Here is a 21140-nt window from a genome sequence, read left to right on the forward strand (position 1 = left end):
CAGAACTGAGCTAGATGAACCAATGGGTCTGACACAGTATAAGGCAGCTTTCTGTATTAGGGGACCTAGGCCACAATCCTAACCCTACATACATTTGAGAAAGCCTTACTGAATTTAGGATGTGTTTCTGAGGAGAACTGGTTAGAGTAATTGTCACAGAGTCAGTGAAATTTCAAGTGCTGTGTCTCTCAGTCCACATCTCCTTACAGTGAGTGGAACTGAGAGAAGAAACCAGGGGCCTGCTTTTGGTGTCTTCCCACCCTCGACCCTGCCACCAGAGAAGATCTACCATGAAGATCTAATATCTACCATGGAAGATATTATCTGAACAACAGATACGTCCTGTCCCATCACACCCCATAATGATAATAGTAAATAAATAAAAATTATTTATACCCCACCCTTCCCGGTTCAGAAAACCAGGCTCAGGGTGGCTAACAACAAATTTAAAACACTTAATTGTAATACAACCTTCCACACCAACATTACATGAATAAGGGCCAATTTCTACCCCAATAAGAGTGTGTGTGCTTTACTCGCTCCTTTACATCATCAGGCAGAAGTGGAATCTGTGACACAGAAGATGGAGGCTCTGAGGCAGGATTACGAGGCAAAACTGGAACAATATGTCCATCTTCTTGACGTTAGGGCTGCACGTATCCGGAAACTGGAAGGTATGCTGGTCAGGACTCTGGTTTCAATAGCAGGAAATATCTTGGGTCTGATTTGTATCTGGTTGATAGATTAGGAGAGTGGGAAAGTGTCAGTTTGAGATCAGGTTCCAGGTGCAGTCCTGAACACTTGCTTCATCATTAGTTAGCTGAAATCTGCAGGGGGTTAAAAGTAATATTCTCTGGGACTGACCGGGTCAAGTCCCTAGCATCTCTAATTCAAAAAAGGAGTCCGCAGGTGATTTGAAAGAACTCTGCCCAAGCCGATGTTAGTTGGAGCTCGATAGCCTGACCAGGTGTTAGACAGCTTCCTGTGCTCCTGTTCTTGAGGGCTCCTTTCCTCTGACTGGCATCCAGAACAAAAGGGAGGACACCATCCGGTGCTGGGCTCCAGTCAAAGATGAATGGGGCAAAGGAGAATGTTCTCACTTAGAGGCCCAGCCAGAGCTGGAAGAAACCAACCACATGAAAGGAAGAAAAACTTCACACAGGCAGATTTTGGAAAGAGCATTACAGGATCCTTGTGCAGGGACCCTAATAGGTCTTTGTGGGGACTCGAGTTATAAAGGAGGTAGACAAGCATATTTCAGTGCTAGTTAAATTTTGTATATGGGCTTAACCCTTTATTTCCTCATGTGTTGTTTAAGAGTGGGATCATGATTGTTTCACTAGCATTTGTATTTGTGCACAGCTTCAGCTATGCAGACCCCTCCTTTTTCCAGTCATCACAAATGACACCGTGAGGCTCTTTTCCCCATTGTATTACAGGGGGACCGAAGCTGAGAGAGAATGGCTCACTCAGGTCCACAATTTGACTTATGGTTAAGGTGGAATTAAAAGTACAAATATCCCAAGACAAAGTGCACTGCTGTTCAGTTTACATTCTGCTGCAGATCAGCTGAATTTAGCGTTATTTGCTCCTATAGGTTTATAGAGTGGGACCAGATTTTTAATATTACCAGTGATTCTGGTTGTAATGTGCATATATCACAGGGCAGGTAGCCAGTGAAATTGTCAAAAGCAGCAGAGAGGACATTAATGCCAACAAACAGAGTCATATCTACTTCTTATTGTTTGCATTCCAGCCCAGCTGAAGGATATTGCTTATGGTACCAAACAGTACAAATTCAAACCAGAAATCATGCCAGATGATCCAGTTGATGTGTTTGATGAAACTGCTCACCTAGAAAGAGGAGAAAACTTGTTTGAAATTCACATCAGCAGAGTAATATTTTCTGCAGAAGCTGCTAAGTCTTTTGGTGATCAGGAGCCCACGACTTTCTGTACCTATGCATTCTATGATTTCGAATTACAGACAACTCCAGTCGTTCGTGGCCTTAGCCCAGCCTATAATTTTACTTCTCAGTATCTCATACGGGTGGATGACTTCTTTTTGCAATACATACAGAAAAACTCTTCCACACTTGAGATCCACCATGCCTATGGCTTGGACTTTGAGACAGCAGCAGCCTGCCAGCTGAGATTCCATGAAATATTGGAGAAGAATGGCAGAATCTACAGCTCAGCCATGTTAGTTGGTGAGTCCTGGTAATGTATGTTGCAGTGTTGAGCTTCATTGAGTGGCAGCTGGTACCCATTGGGATTGGCAGGGTGGGAAGCAGGAAGTAGGCGGAGCCAGAGCCTGCCAATTTTAGCTTTGTTCTCCTGCCTTCCTGCTGAGTTCTACAAAGGCAGCTCCGAGATTAAGGAGGAGGAAGCTGACAGGCAGTGCCACCCCCTGGCCCAGTTGCAAATAAAAAAGCAAGCAGATGGGTGCTGACTGAGGTCAGACTGCAGCTGGTGGTGCAGTGCCTCATACATCCTTATGACCCAGCCTGCACCAGCTGCAGTTGTGTATTTGTTTGCAATTTTAGGTACGATGCATTAGAAAGAAATACGCACACTCAGAAAGTAGAGTGTGGTAGGAAATACGATTTTCTGAATCAGGAATGGGGAACCTGTGGCTCTCCAGTTGTTGCTAGATTTGAGCACCCATAGGGATGCGGGTGGCACTGTGGGTTAAACCACAGAGCCTAGGACTTGCTGATCAGAAGGTTGGCGGTTCGAATCCCCACAACGGAGTGAGCTCCTGTTGCTCGATCCCAGCTCCTGCCAACCTAGCAGTTCGAAAGCACGTCAAAGTGCAAGCAGATAAACAGGTAGCGCTCCAGCGGGAAGGTAAACGGCGTTTCCGTGTGCTGCTCTGGTTCACCAGAAGTGGCTTAGTCATGCTGGCCACGTGACCCGGAAGCTGTACTCCGGCTCCCTTGGCCAATAAAGCAAGATGAGCGCCGCAAACCCAGAGTCAGCCACGACTAGACCTAATGGTCAGGGGTCCCTTTACCTTTAATCTCTGACCATTGGTCATGCTGTCTGCGGCTGATGGAGAATTGGAGTCAAGTTCCCCATCTCTGGACAACATCCACTTTTCAATTCTGTGATCTGACTGTTTTTTCACATCCGAAAGGAAAGACTCAGTAACTGCAAACTTGTGTAGTTACATTTCTGTGAATTTCAATAAAACTAGTTCATGAATTAGTGTCACTTCACATATTATGTGGAAACAAATGCCTGCTTGGATACACATAGTGAGGATTGTGTATTTTGATGTAAGCCCTGGAAATTCCAGTTCAAGCCACCAACAACGTATATAAGTTTATAGGTGGCCTGAATCAGATAGCTAAATGTACGTATTTTTATGGTTTCTTACATTTGTATCTGCTCTTACCTCTGCTGTGGAGTCCAAGGTGATGTACTTGTGGTTCCTAGACCATTACTCATCCAAGTACTGATCAGACCCAGACCTGCTTAGTAAGGTGGTGGCTTTAAGTGCCTTCAGACCATACCTTTGGACCTTATAAATAAATTCCTTTGTTAGTACATCAAGAACCAGTTGTCATGCATATTGGTAGATCTGAGGTCACCGCAAAATGGAGTATAATTGAGACATCTAAAAAAGATAAACAGATGTTTCTGCTTGTTAATTATGGATTGATCAATATTTATGTCAGAACATTAAAGGTGCAGGCATAGTTTTGTTTCAATAATTACCATAAAAATATCAAATTCCCATTGTGGTCTACGTATTTATTGGCTATTGATGGGTCATGATAGATTTTCTTCCAACTAAAGCTGCACTAAAAAAAAAAGCATTAAAAATATTATCTAATCGAAAGCATGACTCCCATTACCAGTAAATCAGGATTGGACTTTTACCTTCACTATCGAAAATGAGTTCCGCCTGCTACTGGTATATTGATTTAAAGGGAACTATGCAGGCTTAAACTCATAATCTTAGCTGCAGCTCTTCGCAAACAATTGCTTTGACCAGAGGAGTAAGAAATCAGAAATCGGTCTTGCTTATAGCACGCCAGAAGTTGTGGTGGGGAGCAGTTTTCATTTCATGTCTAAACACCATTAAGAAAGGGCCTACCCAGCTTTCCCAAATAAGGATTTCCATAACCTTGGCACCAAAAGAGATGTCGTCTCTTGGACATCCATGAATCTCTCTCTCAAACATAAAACAGTGTGCTCCCATTATTACACTGATAACCTTTGCAGATACAGCATTACTAATTTCTAACTGGGGTTGTTGGACCTGTGGCCCTCAGGTTGTTGTATTCCTATCCACTATAGCCAGCATGGTCAATGGTCAGGGCTGATGGGAGTTATAGACCAGCAACATCAGAAGTGCCACAGATTCCCCATCGTGCTCTAAAACATGGTTAAGCAAGACATACATCCTGCTTCCAGTGCTGGAGCAAAAGGATAAGGGGTGATCCAAAAACTGCCTTTGTATACAGAACAACAGATTGTAACAGCATCAAGCTTTGAATGAAATTAGGATCGCAAACCATATTGAGCGAGTTCGTTGACTGCACGATCCGAATCAAAAAGATCGTTGTTTTTATTATTCTGTGCCAGAATGGTGATCATTTTGAGACAGTGTGTTTGGAGTTCTGGTGTCCATTCCAACTTTCTCTACTTTTATTGAACATCTTATTCAATAAAATAATGCAGTGCCACATCTCCCTCTGCAAAGATTACTTGACACTCCACCTCAGTTTTTCAAAGTTTATTGTTTATTTTCTGTGCTTTAGAGATGTGTTTTATTAATACTGGATAAATTGTTCTCTTGATCTCTGGATCCTTGTATGCACAAAATGAAGGGTGGGTTGGGGCATGTTTGCATTTGTTGACAGAATCGGATTTGGATAAGAGAGGTCTGGAATTAGGAGATCTTCATAAGCCTGAAAGGTGGAACACTTGACTCTCTAACTTTGTGTGATGCATCACATGTTTTATGTTTAGGAGTTGGACAAAGTGTCCGAAACTATGGCACTGTGGAATACTGGGTCCGGTTAAGAGTTCCCATGGACCAGGCAATCAGGCTGTATAAAGAGCGGGCAAAAGCCCTCGGATACATAACAACAAATCTAAAAGACCAGGCAAGCTCAAGAATCTAGATTTGTTTTATTAACCTTATCGTTGTGGCCATAATTCTGTTTCACTTCATGTTGTAGCATTTTGTTTATATGTCTTTGCTCCATATGGGTGTGTTCCTATTGAATTTCTGGTTTTGCCTTAAATGCTTTGCCAAGATGTGAACTCATAGATCTGCTCACACATGTCCCAGGTGATCCTCCAGATTTATCACCCTAGCCAATAATCCATGCATCCATTGGTTATAGGAGGATTCAGTAGCATAGCTCCATCCTATGCTAGCAGACCCCATATCAAGGACACTGAGATGAGACTGTGGGAAGAAAGTATAACAGTGTTTAGACACATTGATGGAGGATAATGCTATCAATGACTACTAGCCATGATGGCCGTGTTCTGCCTCCATTATCGGAGGCAATATGTCTTTGAATTTCAGTTGCTGGGAATCACAAGTGGGGAGAATGCTATTGTGTTCAGGTTCTTCTAGTGGACTTCCCATAGGCATCTGGCTGGCCACTGTGAGAGCTGAGTACTAGGACAAGGTGGGCCCTTGGCCCGATCCAGCAAGGATCTTCTTAGGTTCTTACAACAAAGAATAAAGTTTATGGTGGGTAACCAGTTTTCCTAGTAGAAGTAGCAGGATTAAGAAGGAGGAGAAAGGGACTTCAGAACCATTAAGGAACAAGCACAAGATTCTTTTTATAGATGTCCTTCATTTAAAACAAGGACTGCCAACTTCTGGAGTTTGCAGGACTAGTTTATTCTTGAATAAGCTGCTTTCATGACATCAACAATCCCAGCAGGAATATTCCTGCTTCCAGCTTGAGAAAGTGACTGGGAGGAATACATTGTTCTGCACATCAGATAATGAAGGTGCCATAGTAGAAGCTGTGACCGACACTCATTAATTCTTAGAATATACCGTCTCAAATTTGTTTGTGCCATTTTTATTATGCCCTCCTTCCAAGGAGCTCCAGGCAGTGTACATGGCTTCCCCTTTTTAACCTAACAACAATCATGTGAGGTAGGTTAGGCTCCGAGTGGCTGGATCTGCCCACAACCTTCATGGCTGATTAGGGATCTTGGAACATGCCTCTCCCCAGTCCTAGCCCAGTACATCAGAGTTAATGCCAGTTCGATCTTTGTGTGCATTTCAGCTTGCCAGTATGTCTATAAGTCTCTCTTCACCTAATTAGCTTTTTCCCCCTCCTGTTAAAACAGCCAGTGCTCAGTCCTGCCCAAGTCAACACTTCAGCAGATGGAAACTTAAATGAGCTTCACATTACAATAAAATGTTGTAGCAACCTACAGTGCCGAAAGAGAAACCTCCAGCCAAATCCTTATGTTGTCTACAAGTTCTTTGATTTTGCGGATCACGATACCGCCATCATTCCTAGCAGCAACCACCCGGAGTTTGCCGATCATATGTGCTTCCCAGTGCCAATGAATGCAGACCTCAATAGCTACCTAAAATCTGAATCCTTGAGTCTGTATGTTTTTGATGACAATGAAACAGAAGATGGGGTTTATCTAGGAAAGGCAAATGTGCCTTTAATTTCATTAGCACACGACAGATATATCTCTGGTAAGAACCTTTTGCCAAACTATAAAACTAGCTGGTATATTTAAATTTAAATTGTTATATTTTGTTGAAATACCAAGCTCAGCTTGGTCATTGCTTCCCTGCTAGCTGTTAATACCAGCATCATGTCCACATTGCAGCTGTTGTACCTTTTAAATCTTTTGAATCTTTTAAATAACTTTCAAAAAATCACTCTGGCTTTCTCTCTGCCCAACCTCTTCTGAAATGAACGACAGTTGTTCAAGAGCCCCCACACAGGTCCCATTCATTCCCATGTAGGTCATGCAGGAGAACTTCTAAATGTGTGGTTCCCTAAGGCCTCTGTCATACTTAACTTGAAAGTAATTTCCACTGAAAAAAAAAGATGGGGCTTACTTCCAAGTGCATACGTGTATGGGTGGGATCTTGGTGAAAATTGGTTCCTCTCCTCCATGCTAACTGATTTACCAGTGTAGTACATTGCTGTTATGATAGCAAAGGCCCTACTGTACAATTACTGCTGGTATAATTCTGTTAGACTGTGCCTTTTTATCCAGTAATTTACGTATTTACTTTGCACTTATATTCTTCCTTCATGGAACCCAAGGCAGCATACACATTGTTCGCAGGTGCAGTGGCCAGGGCCAGCCCCGCAAGATGGTGCTTAGTCAACATACAAAATATTCAGAATACCAGCTCTTAAATTTGTTCTTGTACTTAATTTCAGGTACCTTTGAGCTAACGGACTATAAAGGCCACTCCACTGGTACAATTAGCATTGAACTAAAATGGAAGTTTGCCTACCTCCAGCCAGCTGGTTTGATTGTTGCTGCAGACCTAGCAGATTACATCCAGAATGAGAAACCAGTGAAGGGCCAAGGGGAAGGTCCCATCCTGGCTCCGTCTTTCTCGTCAGCACCAGTGGTATGATGTTTAAGTCTTCCTTTTTTTTTTTTTTTAGTAAAGAGTATATATGTGTCTCCAAATAAAATGAAATGGTGGTTAGATACCCACCCAGCCCAATTTTCCATCACTGGAGCCCCATATCTTTTTTAAAAAATGAATAAACCTAGACAAACGTGCACTACTGAAACACATTTTGATGAGCAAGCTTCTCCCAGCTTACCAAAGTATGGACTCATTTCAGTTGCTCTGGCACAGGCTCAGTTCCAATTTGGCATGCATTAATTCTTTTAAGCTCAGACCATTCCAATTGAAGGCACTGTCACACTCCTAGTGTGATGGAATTGGGACTCAAGATCCCCAAAGACATCCCCTCCCCAACATTAGAGATACAGGAATCTGTCTTATACTGAGTTAGCTCACTGGTCCATCTTGCTTCAGTAGCAGCTCTCCAGGGTGTCAGTCGAGGAAACTTTCCCAGCCCTGTCAGAAGAGGCTAGGGGTTGAATTTGGGGGCCTTCTGCATGCAAAGCAATTGTTCTGCCACTGAGACACAGCCCTATTGGGGAATGATTGTTGTGAAGCTTCCCAGCGTTTGAAGAACTACTGGCCCAATCCACTGAGTGGGGAACATTGAGAACGAAGCATCCATTACAACTAGGATTCCTGGGGAATGAAGTTTGCAGTGCTTCCCAGCTCAGTAGTTTGGACCAGAAAGCAGACCTGCATATTCCAGGCTTCTTAACTCTTCTGAATTCAGGGGGGTGGGCTGGAAGACAGTGCATTTGAACCCAAACTGTGTTATCAGGAACTTTGCTGGTACTGCTAGTTTTTGACTCAAGTCTCTTTGTTCCTTAGAGGCCACAGCCTAAGCCAAGACAGCGCCCAGCTGCAGCAGACAAGAAAGTATCTTTTGTGGAGGTGCACACGCTTCCAAATCCAGTGAGTCTGAACTTTTTCTCTCTCTGTGTATAGAGCCCATTTCTCCAGGCAACCTAAAATAGGCTCTTCAAATAGCTCTGCCTTTTCTACTGAGTGACTATAAGATCTTAAGGTCTATGAGATCTCCAAAAACTAGGGGATGGAAAAAGTGGGGCTGTATAATCAAGACAGAAACAAACTAGCTTCCTCAAGTCCTTTTGCCAAGTATTTTAATGATAGCAAAATTTCTAGGGTATTTTTTTAAAAGAAAATATTAAGTTAAAAAAAATGTTATAAATAGCATCATGCACACAGCCAGAATAGTAAACTACATTAAAATGCTTGGAAAAATAAACGTTTATTTGTCTATTGATGAAAGGGTATGATTTTGGGGTTTTAGGGATAGAATTCCAGAAATGTGGTGCCATCACCAAAAAGGTTGGTTCCCTCTCTCCCCTCTCCCTCTCTCTGCAGTAGCTTTTTCTCATGTAGGATTACACTTGTGTTGTCTTTAGGTCCAGTTTCTTGATGTCCCATGACACTGACTGCCTAATAAACAGTTGGTCTGTTTTATCAGGATCAAGTAGTAACTCTCCAGATATTTTGGGACTACAACTCACATCATCCCTAGCTAACAGAACCTGTGGTCAGGGATGATGGGAATTGTAGTCCCAAAACACCTGGAGGGCCGAGTTTGAGGATGCCTGCTCTAAGTGATGTCTTACTGTGTTTGTCTGTTTAACTGAAATGGTTAGCTGCTTTGAATATAAATATTAAAAACTGAGTAGAAATTTGCCGAATATTTTTATTCATTTTTAAAGCTTTAACAATATTTGTATGCTGCCCTATAACAAAAAATTATCTGGGTGGCATACAAAAAATAAGTATGAAAATGACTTATATACAAAATGAAATTTATACACAAAAACCATAAATACAGCAAGAAAACAAAATTCTCCACAACTCCCAAAGCTAAAGCACAGATTTAAAGACTGTGAGAACCAGATTGCATTAATTATTTTTAAAAGACTGAGTGAACATAAAATTCTCTTCCTGGTACTAAAAAGATTACAAGGAAGGCACTCGGTGAATCTCTCTGGAAAGGTTGTTCTATAGCGGAGTGCCACTACCAAAAAGGCCTTCTCTGTGGTGGCTACCAATTTTACCTGTTAAAAAAGTGACTATTGGGTTTTAAGAAATGCTGTCTATATTTGGTTCCTAATAACTTTAGAGTCCCGTTCCTGAAAAAGAAGATCAAGAGACTGAGCAGAAAACTAAAGATGAAAGACCCGATGTTTCAAACATTCCACAGGTACAAGAAATTTAAAACCCACTAATTCAAGATTTTATTTCTAATTTTATGTGGTGCTGAAAGCGTTAATTGATTGTTCAATCAATACATTTAACTTTGGATTTGAAATTATGGCTTTAATTTAGTCTTAGAACTATACCATGGATGGGGAACTCTTCAGATCCTGTTGGACTCCGATTCCCATGAGCCCCAGTCAGTTTGGCCAGTGGTGAAAGATGATGGCAGTTGTAGTCCTAACAGGATGGTTGGAAAACATTTTATGTCTCTGCATACAGGGAATATATGCTGGCTGCCTTTCCAAATAGTGTGAGGTTGTCCGCAGTATTTAATAGCAAAAATATAATAGCATAGATAAACCCTTTAGATAAATCACCTTTGTGGCAGGGTGATTGTGGGATCTCAGCAGATCTATCAGCCTGGGGTAGGCAAGGATGCTGCAACTATAGTAACTCCGTGCATTCCACTTAGATAACAGACTGTCCATTTCAAAGGAAGGTTAAGAATTTAGACTGGTTGTTCTTAGTTACAGGAAAGTAATTCTATCTCCTACTCCCTATCCCTGGATTGGTCATTTGACAAGCTGCTCTGAAATGAATGGCAAAAATTCTACAGGGAAAAGAGAAAGCTAGGCATTGCAAATTGAATGCTTTAGTGAATGGCTTTATACAGGTTTACAAGACATGTCATGTTATATATTAAAGAACCAAGAGTGCAGTGCCAAGATGGATTAGAGTTCATGGAGTCAGTCTCCATAGCGCTTCCGCTGTGGGCCGCTGTCCAAGTTGGAAGTTGCATTCACAGCACAAAACATTCCTAACGTGAGAGTGTAGGGTGGGAAATTCTCATGCATCTGACCTGCTGCTTACGCTGGATGCATTTGAATATATCAAGAACTCAACAAGCAAGTGGAACTCTCCCCACCCCCAACCCCGCCCAGATTTCAAACCTCTTTTATAGAAGATGCATAAATCTCAGCTGTCAAATTTAGCAGGTTGGAAATCAGACCTTAAAGAAACTGATTTTAAGTTTAAAAACTGTGTTCATGTAAAATTAAATGCTAGCAATAGCTTTAAAGGTAGCGTGTATGAAGGCTTCTGTAATCCTTACTCCAGCTCATGCCAGAAGCACAAGCGGACAGAAGAATAGGAAAACCCACAGCCATATTTCAGCGGGAACAGGAGGATCTTTCTCAGCTCTCTGAAGGTCAGTTTGCTGACCAGAGCTCAGCTACTTCAGGAGATGAAACCGAAATTACTGAGGAACTGGAACCAGAAGGTAATTTTCTGCTTATACAACATACCTCTGCTTCGCTCCCTATTAGACATACGATGTTGACAGTAGAGGTAGCCAGATCTGTCAATGTTGGTTTCTCTCACTTCTCTCACTTTTCCAATATTCAGTTCATCCCATTTCTCCCTCAGTTTGCAACTTTTTTTAAAAAAAAGTTTGCATAAAAATTCATATGCATTTTGTGCACATTTCACCTAATATACACAGGTCGGTGCACAGTTTTGCCTGCCATGTACATTTTTGCCAGCTATTTACCCCAGTCTTCATTTTTACACAATTACACATTTTTGTTTGTGAACTATATCACAGAATTCAAGGAACTGCAAATTTGATAGGACAATGGGGTTATAGCAGGGGTAGTCAACCTTTTTATACCTATAGCCCACTAATGCATCTTTCTTGATGGTAAAATTTCCTTACTGCCCAACAGTGCTCGATGGAAGGAAGATTCAGCTTGTGCCATAAAACCCCCTACTGCCCACCTAGAATCCTGAAACGCCCACTAGTGGGCGGTAGGGATAAGGTTGACAACCCCTGGGTTATCGTTTGCGTATTAGGTTGGGAAATGTGAATTTGGTAGTTCCAGTTAAAATGCAAACAGAAATAATTTCTCCCCATCCTAAGTTGACTGCTGAAGTAACTTCAGCAGAGGCCATTGTTCTTCTCCCTCACATCTGTAGCAAAGTTGGAATAGTTGGCTTGTTAGACTAAAAGAATAACTTCCAGCTTTGTAATAATTGAGAAAGAAGGTGGGAGGGAGTTTCCAACCAAGTTTCATGAAATATTAAAGGACGCTGGCTTCTGTTTTAAAATATCTTTATATTCTCTCTTCAGAAGAGAGATTCCTCTTTCAGAAGAGGTGCAGTTCTGAAGACTATTTTGAAGTGTGTGGTCCTTTTGTCTGCAGATAGCAACCACTCATAATGTCAAAGAGAGGGAGTCTCAGACAATAAGAGGCTAGTATATGACCTATCACATATCTCTGGATGAAAGGAGCTAGAGGCATCTTAATGCAAAGTATGCGAACATCCCAGGTCATGGTCATTACTATTATTATTATATGTTCACTGTATAGGAAGTGAACTGAGAGACCTTCTGTTGCAGGCCCAGATTCCATTCAAGCGCCATTGAAATGAACGGCGTTGCAGGGAGAACAGCAGTTTCTGAATTCCAGTAACAACCAGAAGCATAAATTGTCATGTGCCACAAAGCTGTTTTGCATTATGGGACCTATTCAGACCAGGATTCAGTGTTCAGTAGAGGCCTGCATAGATGATCAGTTGAACCAGTGACCATAGAAGGAGAGCATGGTCTAGCTATTCCATGCATGTCCATCACTTGATAACCTGAAGTATTAGTGTGGGGGGGGTCACTTTGTATGTGTGGATGGGCCATTTTGGATGTAGCACCACAAACTTTCATATCAATCTAGGGACAATTAGTTTAAAGGAGTTGGTTCACAACTTCTGCTGTCAATTGTGATGTTTACAGTAATATTGTTGCGGGGGGGTGGGAATCAAGCAGTAAACACATCTGTGTGAAATAGCCCCATTTCCTTGTATCCCCAAATTTCCACATAAAACTGCATTATGTGGACAACTCATGAGTTGTTTACGGGTGATAATGATCAACATCCCATTCCTACAAAAAATGACTAGTCCTCAGGGGCTGCATGGTCAGTGTAACTGCTGTGAAATGCATTGTTTGTGAACAATTTCTTCAAGTTGGGTAGTGGTTTTGTGTAATAAATTATATTTGTGCTCCTGGATTGGCACATGATAGTAAACACTAATTTGTATAATCATCCAATAAGCTATTCACAGGGTTGCAATAGCCCCAGTGTGAACACCTCCCTGGAGTGTCACCTTTGTTAACTCCTTTGGTGGTTAAGTAATAAATCATCATTCCTTTGGCAAAAGAGACCCATAGATGTGATAGAAGCTGTCCCCAGCAGATTATACGAATATGTAAATAGGTTATGGGTAAATAAACTGGAACCTGCACACCACAGGGAAGCCTGCCATATGGGATGACAACTTGATCTCAGTTAACCTTGGGAACTGACGGGGAGCAGCATTGTCCCCTGAACTAAAGCCATAAGAATGCATGCAAAGTCTCAGCAAACTTGATATGAATTGTTCAGAATAGGCTTGGAGGCCACGCAAAATATTCAGGGCCTTTTCTTTTCTTTTAAATAATCTCATACTATGAATGAATTGGTAACACTGAATCTCTCCAAGTGCCAAATCAAAGTGAAACGAGGCCTGAAGAGGAATCGGGTGATTCTGCAGACCATTTAATGATAATTGATTGGCCAGTGTCACGTTGTGTCTGCAAGGAAGAGAAATCGTACACCACTCTGTGGAACTATTTCCATTCGCTTTTATACCATGTGTTTTAACAGTTTTCTTTGACCATCTCAGATGGACTTAATACTGGCTATGTGTTTGTTTGTTTGTTTCTGTTCTGATTGTTTTCACAACAGACCAAGATGATAGACAGGCAACTGATGCTGTTGAATCAGTGACAGATAGTGATGACTGTATTGTCCCAAGTTCAGTGTCCACAAGCCTTAAGCAGGTTAGTCTCTCTCTGTGTGTAATTAAATTCTTCCGTCTATACCTTATCAAAGGCTTTTTAACCCCCCACCCCACCCATTGATATTGGACTTAAAATATCAAAAAGATTGTTCAACTTCTAATTAGTCCTTTGTGAATACTATTAGAGAACAGAATACCCATTTGTGGCACGGGGAGGGCCACTGGGGATGTTTGATGGAGGGTGTATGCGTCTATATACATATATGTGACAAAGAGTGTGGGAATTTTCTAACTTATTTCAGGCTTCTTAACGTCTTTCTTCAAAATCTGGCCTTGAATTTTTAGTGTTGTGCCTACAATGATTGATATCAGCCTGATTATAATGTTTAGGCACTAGCTTAGAAAAGAACGCATGTGCAACATCTTAGCCCGTAACCAGGCACATTAAACAATGTTTTGTGCTTGATTGGCTTCTTGTCTATTCATCATCCCTCACAGGGATTTTGAAATTCTGCCACCTATCTAAACCAGACAGAGAGAGAGAAATTATTTTAATAGCTGGAACTGTATTATGATTAACTGCATATTCCATGCCATCAAATTCTTTTAAGCTGTAACAATGTGAGCCAAATAGGAAAATTACTCATTGCCAATGAGCCCTGCAAGAATGCAGCTGGGTCTACAAATCTCTAGTATTGTTGCACTCTATTATAACCAGAATGATTTAGGAGGACTTAAAATATCTTGCAGCCTCTAAAGAGCTTGGTGCGTGGGTCTTTTATTCCTATCTTTCTCCACTCATCTGCCCAAGACGAAATGTAGCAACTGGTCCAAGATGGAGAGAAAAATCTTAATTATCAAGGGCACAGTCCAGTTCTCCTTTAGTGATTCATGAGCAGCGGCTGCCCTGCTCACTTCAGTGTCAGGGGCAAACTGGGATTCCAAGATATCATTACGGAGTATTGCTGCCACATCTGTTAAACTAAACTAGTGACAATTCTTTGGGCATGACCTGCCACCTGTTTTAAGGGAAACTTTTGTGCTCAGTTCCCTTTGCTGTGAACAGAGAAGTCCTCGCATGCTCTGGAGCTCCTGTACATTTAGGCATCTGATGGACTAGGACTGTTAAGTGAAAGTTAAGTCCCACTTGAACTCAAGAGATTTGCTTCAGATTAATGGGGATAACCCAGCCACTTCAAAGTCTCATTTGTTTCAATAAGTCAATATTAAATATGTGCTTCACCTCTCCCTTTGACTTCAGTGGGACTTAGGCATGCTTGATGTATACTGAATTTGGAAGGATATCCCACTGAGCTGAAGATGACTCTTAAAAGGGGCGAGGGGACTTTCTCCTACCTAATAGCCCCCATCCAGCAGTTCTTTCTACAAATGGGAACTCTTATACTCAGGATACAATTATTATCTGATGATCAGGGCAGGTGTTAGAGACCCATAGCCCTGTGGATGTTGCTGGAATACAACTCCCATCATCTGTGATAAGTGGCAGTGCTGATGGGGCTTGTTGGGCTGTGCAACATCTGGAGGGTCATATGTTATCCAACCTTGATTTAAAGGGTATATTAAGAACCGCCACTAATTCACTAATCTGAGTGCTGGTGCGTGCATCTCTCTACCATCTACTTCAACTAGCAGCAGATCTTTGAGGTTCCTGGCCTGCTACTTGAGTCCTTTCTTGTGTGTCATTTAAAGCAGAGATATCATAGCTGAAATGTGCTGTGCCACTGGGCTATGGTTCTCCCCTTAAAATTGCTTCTGCTATAGCCGTTTGCCGAATTGTTTGCAATATCAGTTACAGCTACGATCAAAATCTCTAGATGGAAGAAAGCCATTACACCAGAAATGCCTAGTTGGTTGTAGGAGGGGGGAAAACCTAACTAAAACCTTTGTTCAAGATCCAGCTTCTTATTTTTATCAGTGAGATAAATATCCCCAAGGCTGTTCCAACACTGTAAACACAACTTCTGATTTTATTTAGAGATTGCCTTGCTAATTATCCTGTGAATCCAAATAGCAAGCCACATTGTTTCAGCCACTTAAGATTATGCTGTTCCCCTTTTGCAGGTTGCAAATCAAACAGTCCATGGTTATTTCTTAGTTATGTTGATCATAAAAGGAATCTTAACAGATATTTTTTTCCACCCAGGATTTAACTATACCACTTGCTTTTTCTCCTTCTTTTTCTTGTCTGTTATGTATAATTAATCATAGATTACTTCATTTTGTTTCATTGCATTTACAACATTTATGAGCTTCGCTTTGTCGGTAGGAAATGCTTGTCCCCTTCTTTTTCCTTTCCAAAGTGGCGTAATTAGTGTTAGCATCTTTTTTAACAGGCTACATAAAGTTTAGTGGCTGGATTAAATCATGTCATTAACATAATGTGCTATACAATTTGCCCCTATCTCTTTTCGTTTCCACTACATCAAAGTGCCACAGAGTGCCAACGTAATTGGGCCTTGCTAGCTTGTCAGGTTGAGTCAAGATGATGACTGGTGCTTTTGCTAAAAAAAGCTTCCAGGCATGATAATTAATGGAAGGGGGAGGGAAAAAATCAGGGAAATGTAAAACTTTGGATGGTTCTTTATGAATATTTCATACATTTGAATAATCAGAAGTTAACATTATCAATTTGATGTATAATACATTGATTAAAAGCCTTGTTTCAGGCCCTCGAAATAGACATCAGAACTGGAAATTTGCATTTTCTTTGGCGAAGTCTAAAAAAGAAATAAAATAAAATTAACAATTGCTTGCTCTCATCTCCACCTCTGCACTTGATCATTTTGAGTAATAATATAGCTTTCAATTATCACAATAAAATTTTACTGCTGTCAGCTCTCAAGTTATCTTCAAATGTGCCCACAAGGCAAATCTTAGCAAAACCAATTTATTCCGTGGTGGTCTCATTTTCCTCTAGGTGTGTTTACATCTTTTCTCCTTCATTATAGATAGTCTTTGTGTGCTTTTCTTGCACTAATAGCAGTTTAGTGAAAACTGTCATAATCACTTTCCTTAAATTAAGATCTTAGGGTTCTTAATTAATTTGGACATTCGGCATTCTTTAAAGAGCACAAGGCAGCCTTTCCAGGTGGCTGTGTTTCTGCAGAGCACCATATGTTGTAAAAAAACCAAAGAAGACACTAAGTTAAATTGGGGATCCTGGAAAAGAAAAGAAAAAAGCTAGCTTTTGTTTTTGGGGTTTCCTAATATATGTATTTTTAGACTTTATAACTACCCGGTCCACCAGGGCTATAGTTGGACAAAATGATCATGAGCTTCAGAGGGGGGGAAATTAAAAAATATGCTCATGAACCGCAAGAAAGCATGATTTCTTGGTTTGTATGTAAATGTATAAAGTTGAAACGCTTTAACTTTAATTCCCCTCTAATTATGATAAATCAGTGTTTTTTGTATGCCTCTTTGAAAGCTGTTCAGCTGAAAATGGCTTACAGGGACTGCATTCAGATATGACGCTCAACCATGGTTTAGCGTTATTAGAATGAGCCATGACAAGCCTTTGGGTTCACACACTCCCTTCTCCTCTGAGTGTGAGAAAACTGAATGCTTCTATTTCTAGTTGTAAGTAAACTGCAGTTAGCCATTAAAGCCAAAACTCAGGGAAATGGTGGCTTACTCTAATTGTGGTTAAGTCAAAGAAAGCAAGATCAGACCATCCTTTCAGATCCAGCTAGAACAAGCCACATTTCCTGAGTTCAGGAAGGGGTAAAGCATATGGGAAAGGGCTGTGTCTCTGGCTCCATTCCTGGTGATGCACAGTTTTCCACTACCCACCCGCACGTTAGCATGGGTATCCATGGGGAGCCCTTGGTGTGTAGATCTGCTATATGCATAGCCTTCCCCAGATCACTCAGGAGCCAAGAAAAGGCAACCATTGGCGCGAAGTCATTGGTGCGAAGACTTCCCTGCCTCAGGCATCGACTCTAATGCATGGTGGGCAGAGCCAAGAGCCGCCATGCTTTATTGGTGGCAGGGCCTACAATGCCATTTCTCCTTACCTCATGAGCTATGGAGGAGAAGGGACCTAGAGGAAACCGTCTCACCAGCGGACTTTCTTGTAATGTTAATTTGATTTAGCGTGATTTCTAAACTAGTCCAAATTCTGAAAAGGCAGTGGTACCTCGGTTTTTGAACATCTTGATTGACAAACATTTCAGTTTTCAAACGCCATAAACCTGGAAGTAAATGCTTCAGTTTTCGAACACGCCTTGGAAGTCAAACATGCCATGTGGATTCTGCTGAGTACAAGATCCAGTTTACAACCAATTTGTTTTTGTGACTGTCTGCGCCTCGGTTTTCAAACGTTTCAGAACTCGGTCTTCCGGAACGCATTACGTTCAAAAACCGAGGTACCACTGTAACAATATTGAGTTGCACCCAACCAAGTTCTGTTCATGGTAGACCCACTGAAATTCTAAGTTAGTCATTCCCACCCATTTCAGTGGGCCTCCTTTAAGTAGAACTAACATTGGCTACAGCCCATTGACGTTTGGGCCCACCCAGGGGTTCTGTATGTTGTCCTTTGTTTGCACAGCAGGGAATCTGATACCGGCTCGTTATTGCCTGCATTGACTGGAAGTACCTCTCCAGGTTTGCAGGTTGGGGTTTCTTTCCCAGCCTTCCATGGGGATTGAACCTGAGACCTTTTGCAAGGAAGGCATGCACTCTGCCACTAAGCTACTGAGCCCTCACCTCAGTACTCCCTTTAACTCGGGGTGGGCAATCTGTGGTCCTGCAGAAGTTGTTGTACTACAGTTCCCATCATCCATAACTGTTGCAGCGCTGGCTGGGGCTGATGAGTGCTAGAAGTCCAGCAACATATGCAAGGTCACAGGTTGCTCACTCCCCATCTTCAAGGACCATCCTTCAGCATTCTGGAAGTGCAGGCCTCTTTTTCAGATGTCTCCAAAAAGACGCTAAGGCTCATGCTCAATATTTATCATTTATCATATTTATACTTTGTTGGGCCATACCATCCAGCCCTGTGAAGCCTGCTTATTTATATGCCTTGGCCATTCCTGTTGAAGGCCCTTTCTTTCCTTAATATAAAACAAGTGTACTGATTATTTTCTCCATCAAACATTATAAAGGGTCTCCTTTACATCCATAACTCCAACATTTGGACTTCATTTGTTGACGGCCGTCTCAGCATGAGCTGGTTTTGACAGTCGAGTTAAATATTTGGAAGGGGAATGACTCTGAATTTCACTTAAAAATACTCCTGATATATCTGTACAATAGAAGGCGAAAGGAGTTGTTTCCGAAGTAAAATTAGACAATAGAGGCAATTTCATTTTTTATGCATGTGAATGTAGAGTGCTTGAGGTTATTAGTTGAAACTGAGTAACCTTTCCAGGCTTTCATCTCTTTCTTTTCAAATTTGAATATGAAAAGCATATTCAAGTCAAAGACCATCACTTTAATGACATTTGGCAGTCATTTGATTTATTAGGTTTTTAGAAAAAAAATTCCTTTAAATATTTCATCATACTATGCTAATCCTAGTAATATTGCCAGCTGAAGCCATGTACCTGTATTAGCGGAGACAGAATGGTGTGGAATTTTCTCTGTCATCCTAGTAAAATTTCCATGAATCTACTGAATAATAAAACAACCTTATTGAAATATTCAGATTTGGGTTTTTAGTTAAAGTGTCTTAGGATACATAATAAAAGAAAATGTCTTTTGAAAAAAAAGGTGGGGGTAAAGTTACTTCATCAAATATTGAAAGAGGTTGACAGGAATGAATATTGTTCTTTATTAAGGACTCTTATTTATTTATTTTTTATTTACAGTGGGGTACTCAAGCTATTCAATTGATTAATTATAGAATATATTTTCTGAAAAACGCATCGACAATTGCCTTGTTGAGCTTGAATATTGTATTGATTTGCAATTTGAACGCCAACCCTCTAGAAAGCTGATCTCCCTTTTCTTGTTATTCTAATTCTGTAATTATTACTGCAAGGTTAGTGATTTGAATTTACAACCAAAAGCCTTCAAATTCCACACACAGGAGAAATAGTCTTTAATGTAGAGAGGGAGCCATAAAGAGAAAAGTTAAGCAGAACTTGACAGCTGAGATCTGCAAGGTGCTAGGTTTGCTCTTTGAAGAGCAGAATCTCATGCTTTGAATGTTCTTCTGTGTAGTCTAATTTTGAAATCACAGTGGTTATGCATTCTTTGAAACCATTGACTTATTCAGGAAAATGTTTGTGCACTGCCCTATTAGCATTTGACATGAAAACCCTTCCCAAATAAGGGCGCAGTGCCTTTCAAACCTTAAACACACTTGTATACTCATAGGTCACAGTCATATCCTACATTTAAAGTGCCTGGCATCACCCAAAGAATCTTAGTAGCCCATAACACTACAATTCCCAGCACCCTTAACAAATCTCATAACTATTTTGGAAAAGCCATGTGCATTTATTTGTGTGTTAAATGTACTTTAAAAGCAAGGTGTGGTCATGACCATAGATACTTTCCTTTGGCAGTTTTGACTTGTAAGGAAATCACCATGAAGTTACTTCCCCCTTTCATCTTTGCATGGTGAAATCATTTTGTAAATGCTTGCCCTTATGGTAAAATGGACATTTTACTTCATCATGGAAAAACCTTGGGTTTGTTTGAATTTAGCTTAAGTTCTGGATACATTGACCCATTGGGCTTACTCTGAGTAGAGCTAACATTGCTGTGATCCTTGTGGTCCCATCACACTTCATGCTGCACTAAAGGGACATGGTATTTGTGGCAAGAAAATCTGTTACTGTGAAGGAGAGATCCATGCCTCCAAAAGTTTGGGCTTGGGACTGACACACCAAATACATGGTGATTGCATGCTTGAATTTGCAGGCCTTCCGAGCATACTTAATGTGTGCATGGATGCATTTTCACCCCATGAAAATTCTAAAGGAAAATTGCCTTGTGGCATACTTTTGGCACATCAAAAGGGTTTAAATGAATGAATGAAACTTTATTTGCATCGGCCATAGCAACAAAAGAACATTGCGATATACACAAAACAGTTTGAAAGCACATCAAAGTGCAAGTAGATAAATTGGTACCGCCCCGGCGGGAAGGTAAATGGTGTTTCCGTGCGCTGCTCTGGTTTCTCCAGAAGCGGCTTAGTCATGCTGGCCACATCACCTGGAAAAACTGCAGACAAATGTCGGCTCCCTTGGCCAGTAATATGAGATGAGTGCCGCAACCCCAGAGTCGTTTGCAACTGGACTTACCATATTTTTCGCTACATAAGACACACTTTTTTCCTCCTAAAAAGTAAGGGAAAATGTCTGTGCGTTTTATTGAGCGAATGTGTGGTCCTTGGAGCCGACTGGTCAGAGTGCAGGAGCGAAAATCAGATCATGTGTCATGGAGGAGAGAAGGCTGCAGAGAGGAGGCTGCTGGGGTTCCTGTGTTGGGCATATTTTGGTGTGTGTGTGTGGAGGCGTGTGAGT

The 21140-nt window shown here is 41.2% G+C and overlaps 1 protein-coding gene across 1 annotated transcript in view; it reads left to right on the plus strand.

Moving 5' to 3' along the window:
- The window catches only part of RPGRIP1L (RPGRIP1 like), a 74724-nt gene that overhangs the window by 32625 nt on the left and 20959 nt on the right, over window positions 1-21140 (plus strand). Inside the window, exons 14-22 of the mRNA XM_081870338.1 lie at window positions 557-674; window positions 1757-2209; window positions 4983-5119; window positions 6336-6699; window positions 7403-7599; window positions 8437-8520; window positions 9731-9811; window positions 10924-11086; window positions 13587-13681. Of these exons, the coding sequence (XP_081726464.1) occupies window positions 557-674; window positions 1757-2209; window positions 4983-5119; window positions 6336-6699; window positions 7403-7599; window positions 8437-8520; window positions 9731-9811; window positions 10924-11086; window positions 13587-13681 (1692 nt within the window). The remainder of the gene's footprint in view (window positions 1-556; window positions 675-1756; window positions 2210-4982; window positions 5120-6335; window positions 6700-7402; window positions 7600-8436; window positions 8521-9730; window positions 9812-10923; window positions 11087-13586; window positions 13682-21140) is intronic.

Source organism: Podarcis erhardii (assembly GCF_964252035.2).
Source record: "Podarcis erhardii genome assembly, chromosome: 7".
Taxonomy (NCBI): domain Eukaryota; kingdom Metazoa; phylum Chordata; class Lepidosauria; order Squamata; family Lacertidae; genus Podarcis; species Podarcis erhardii.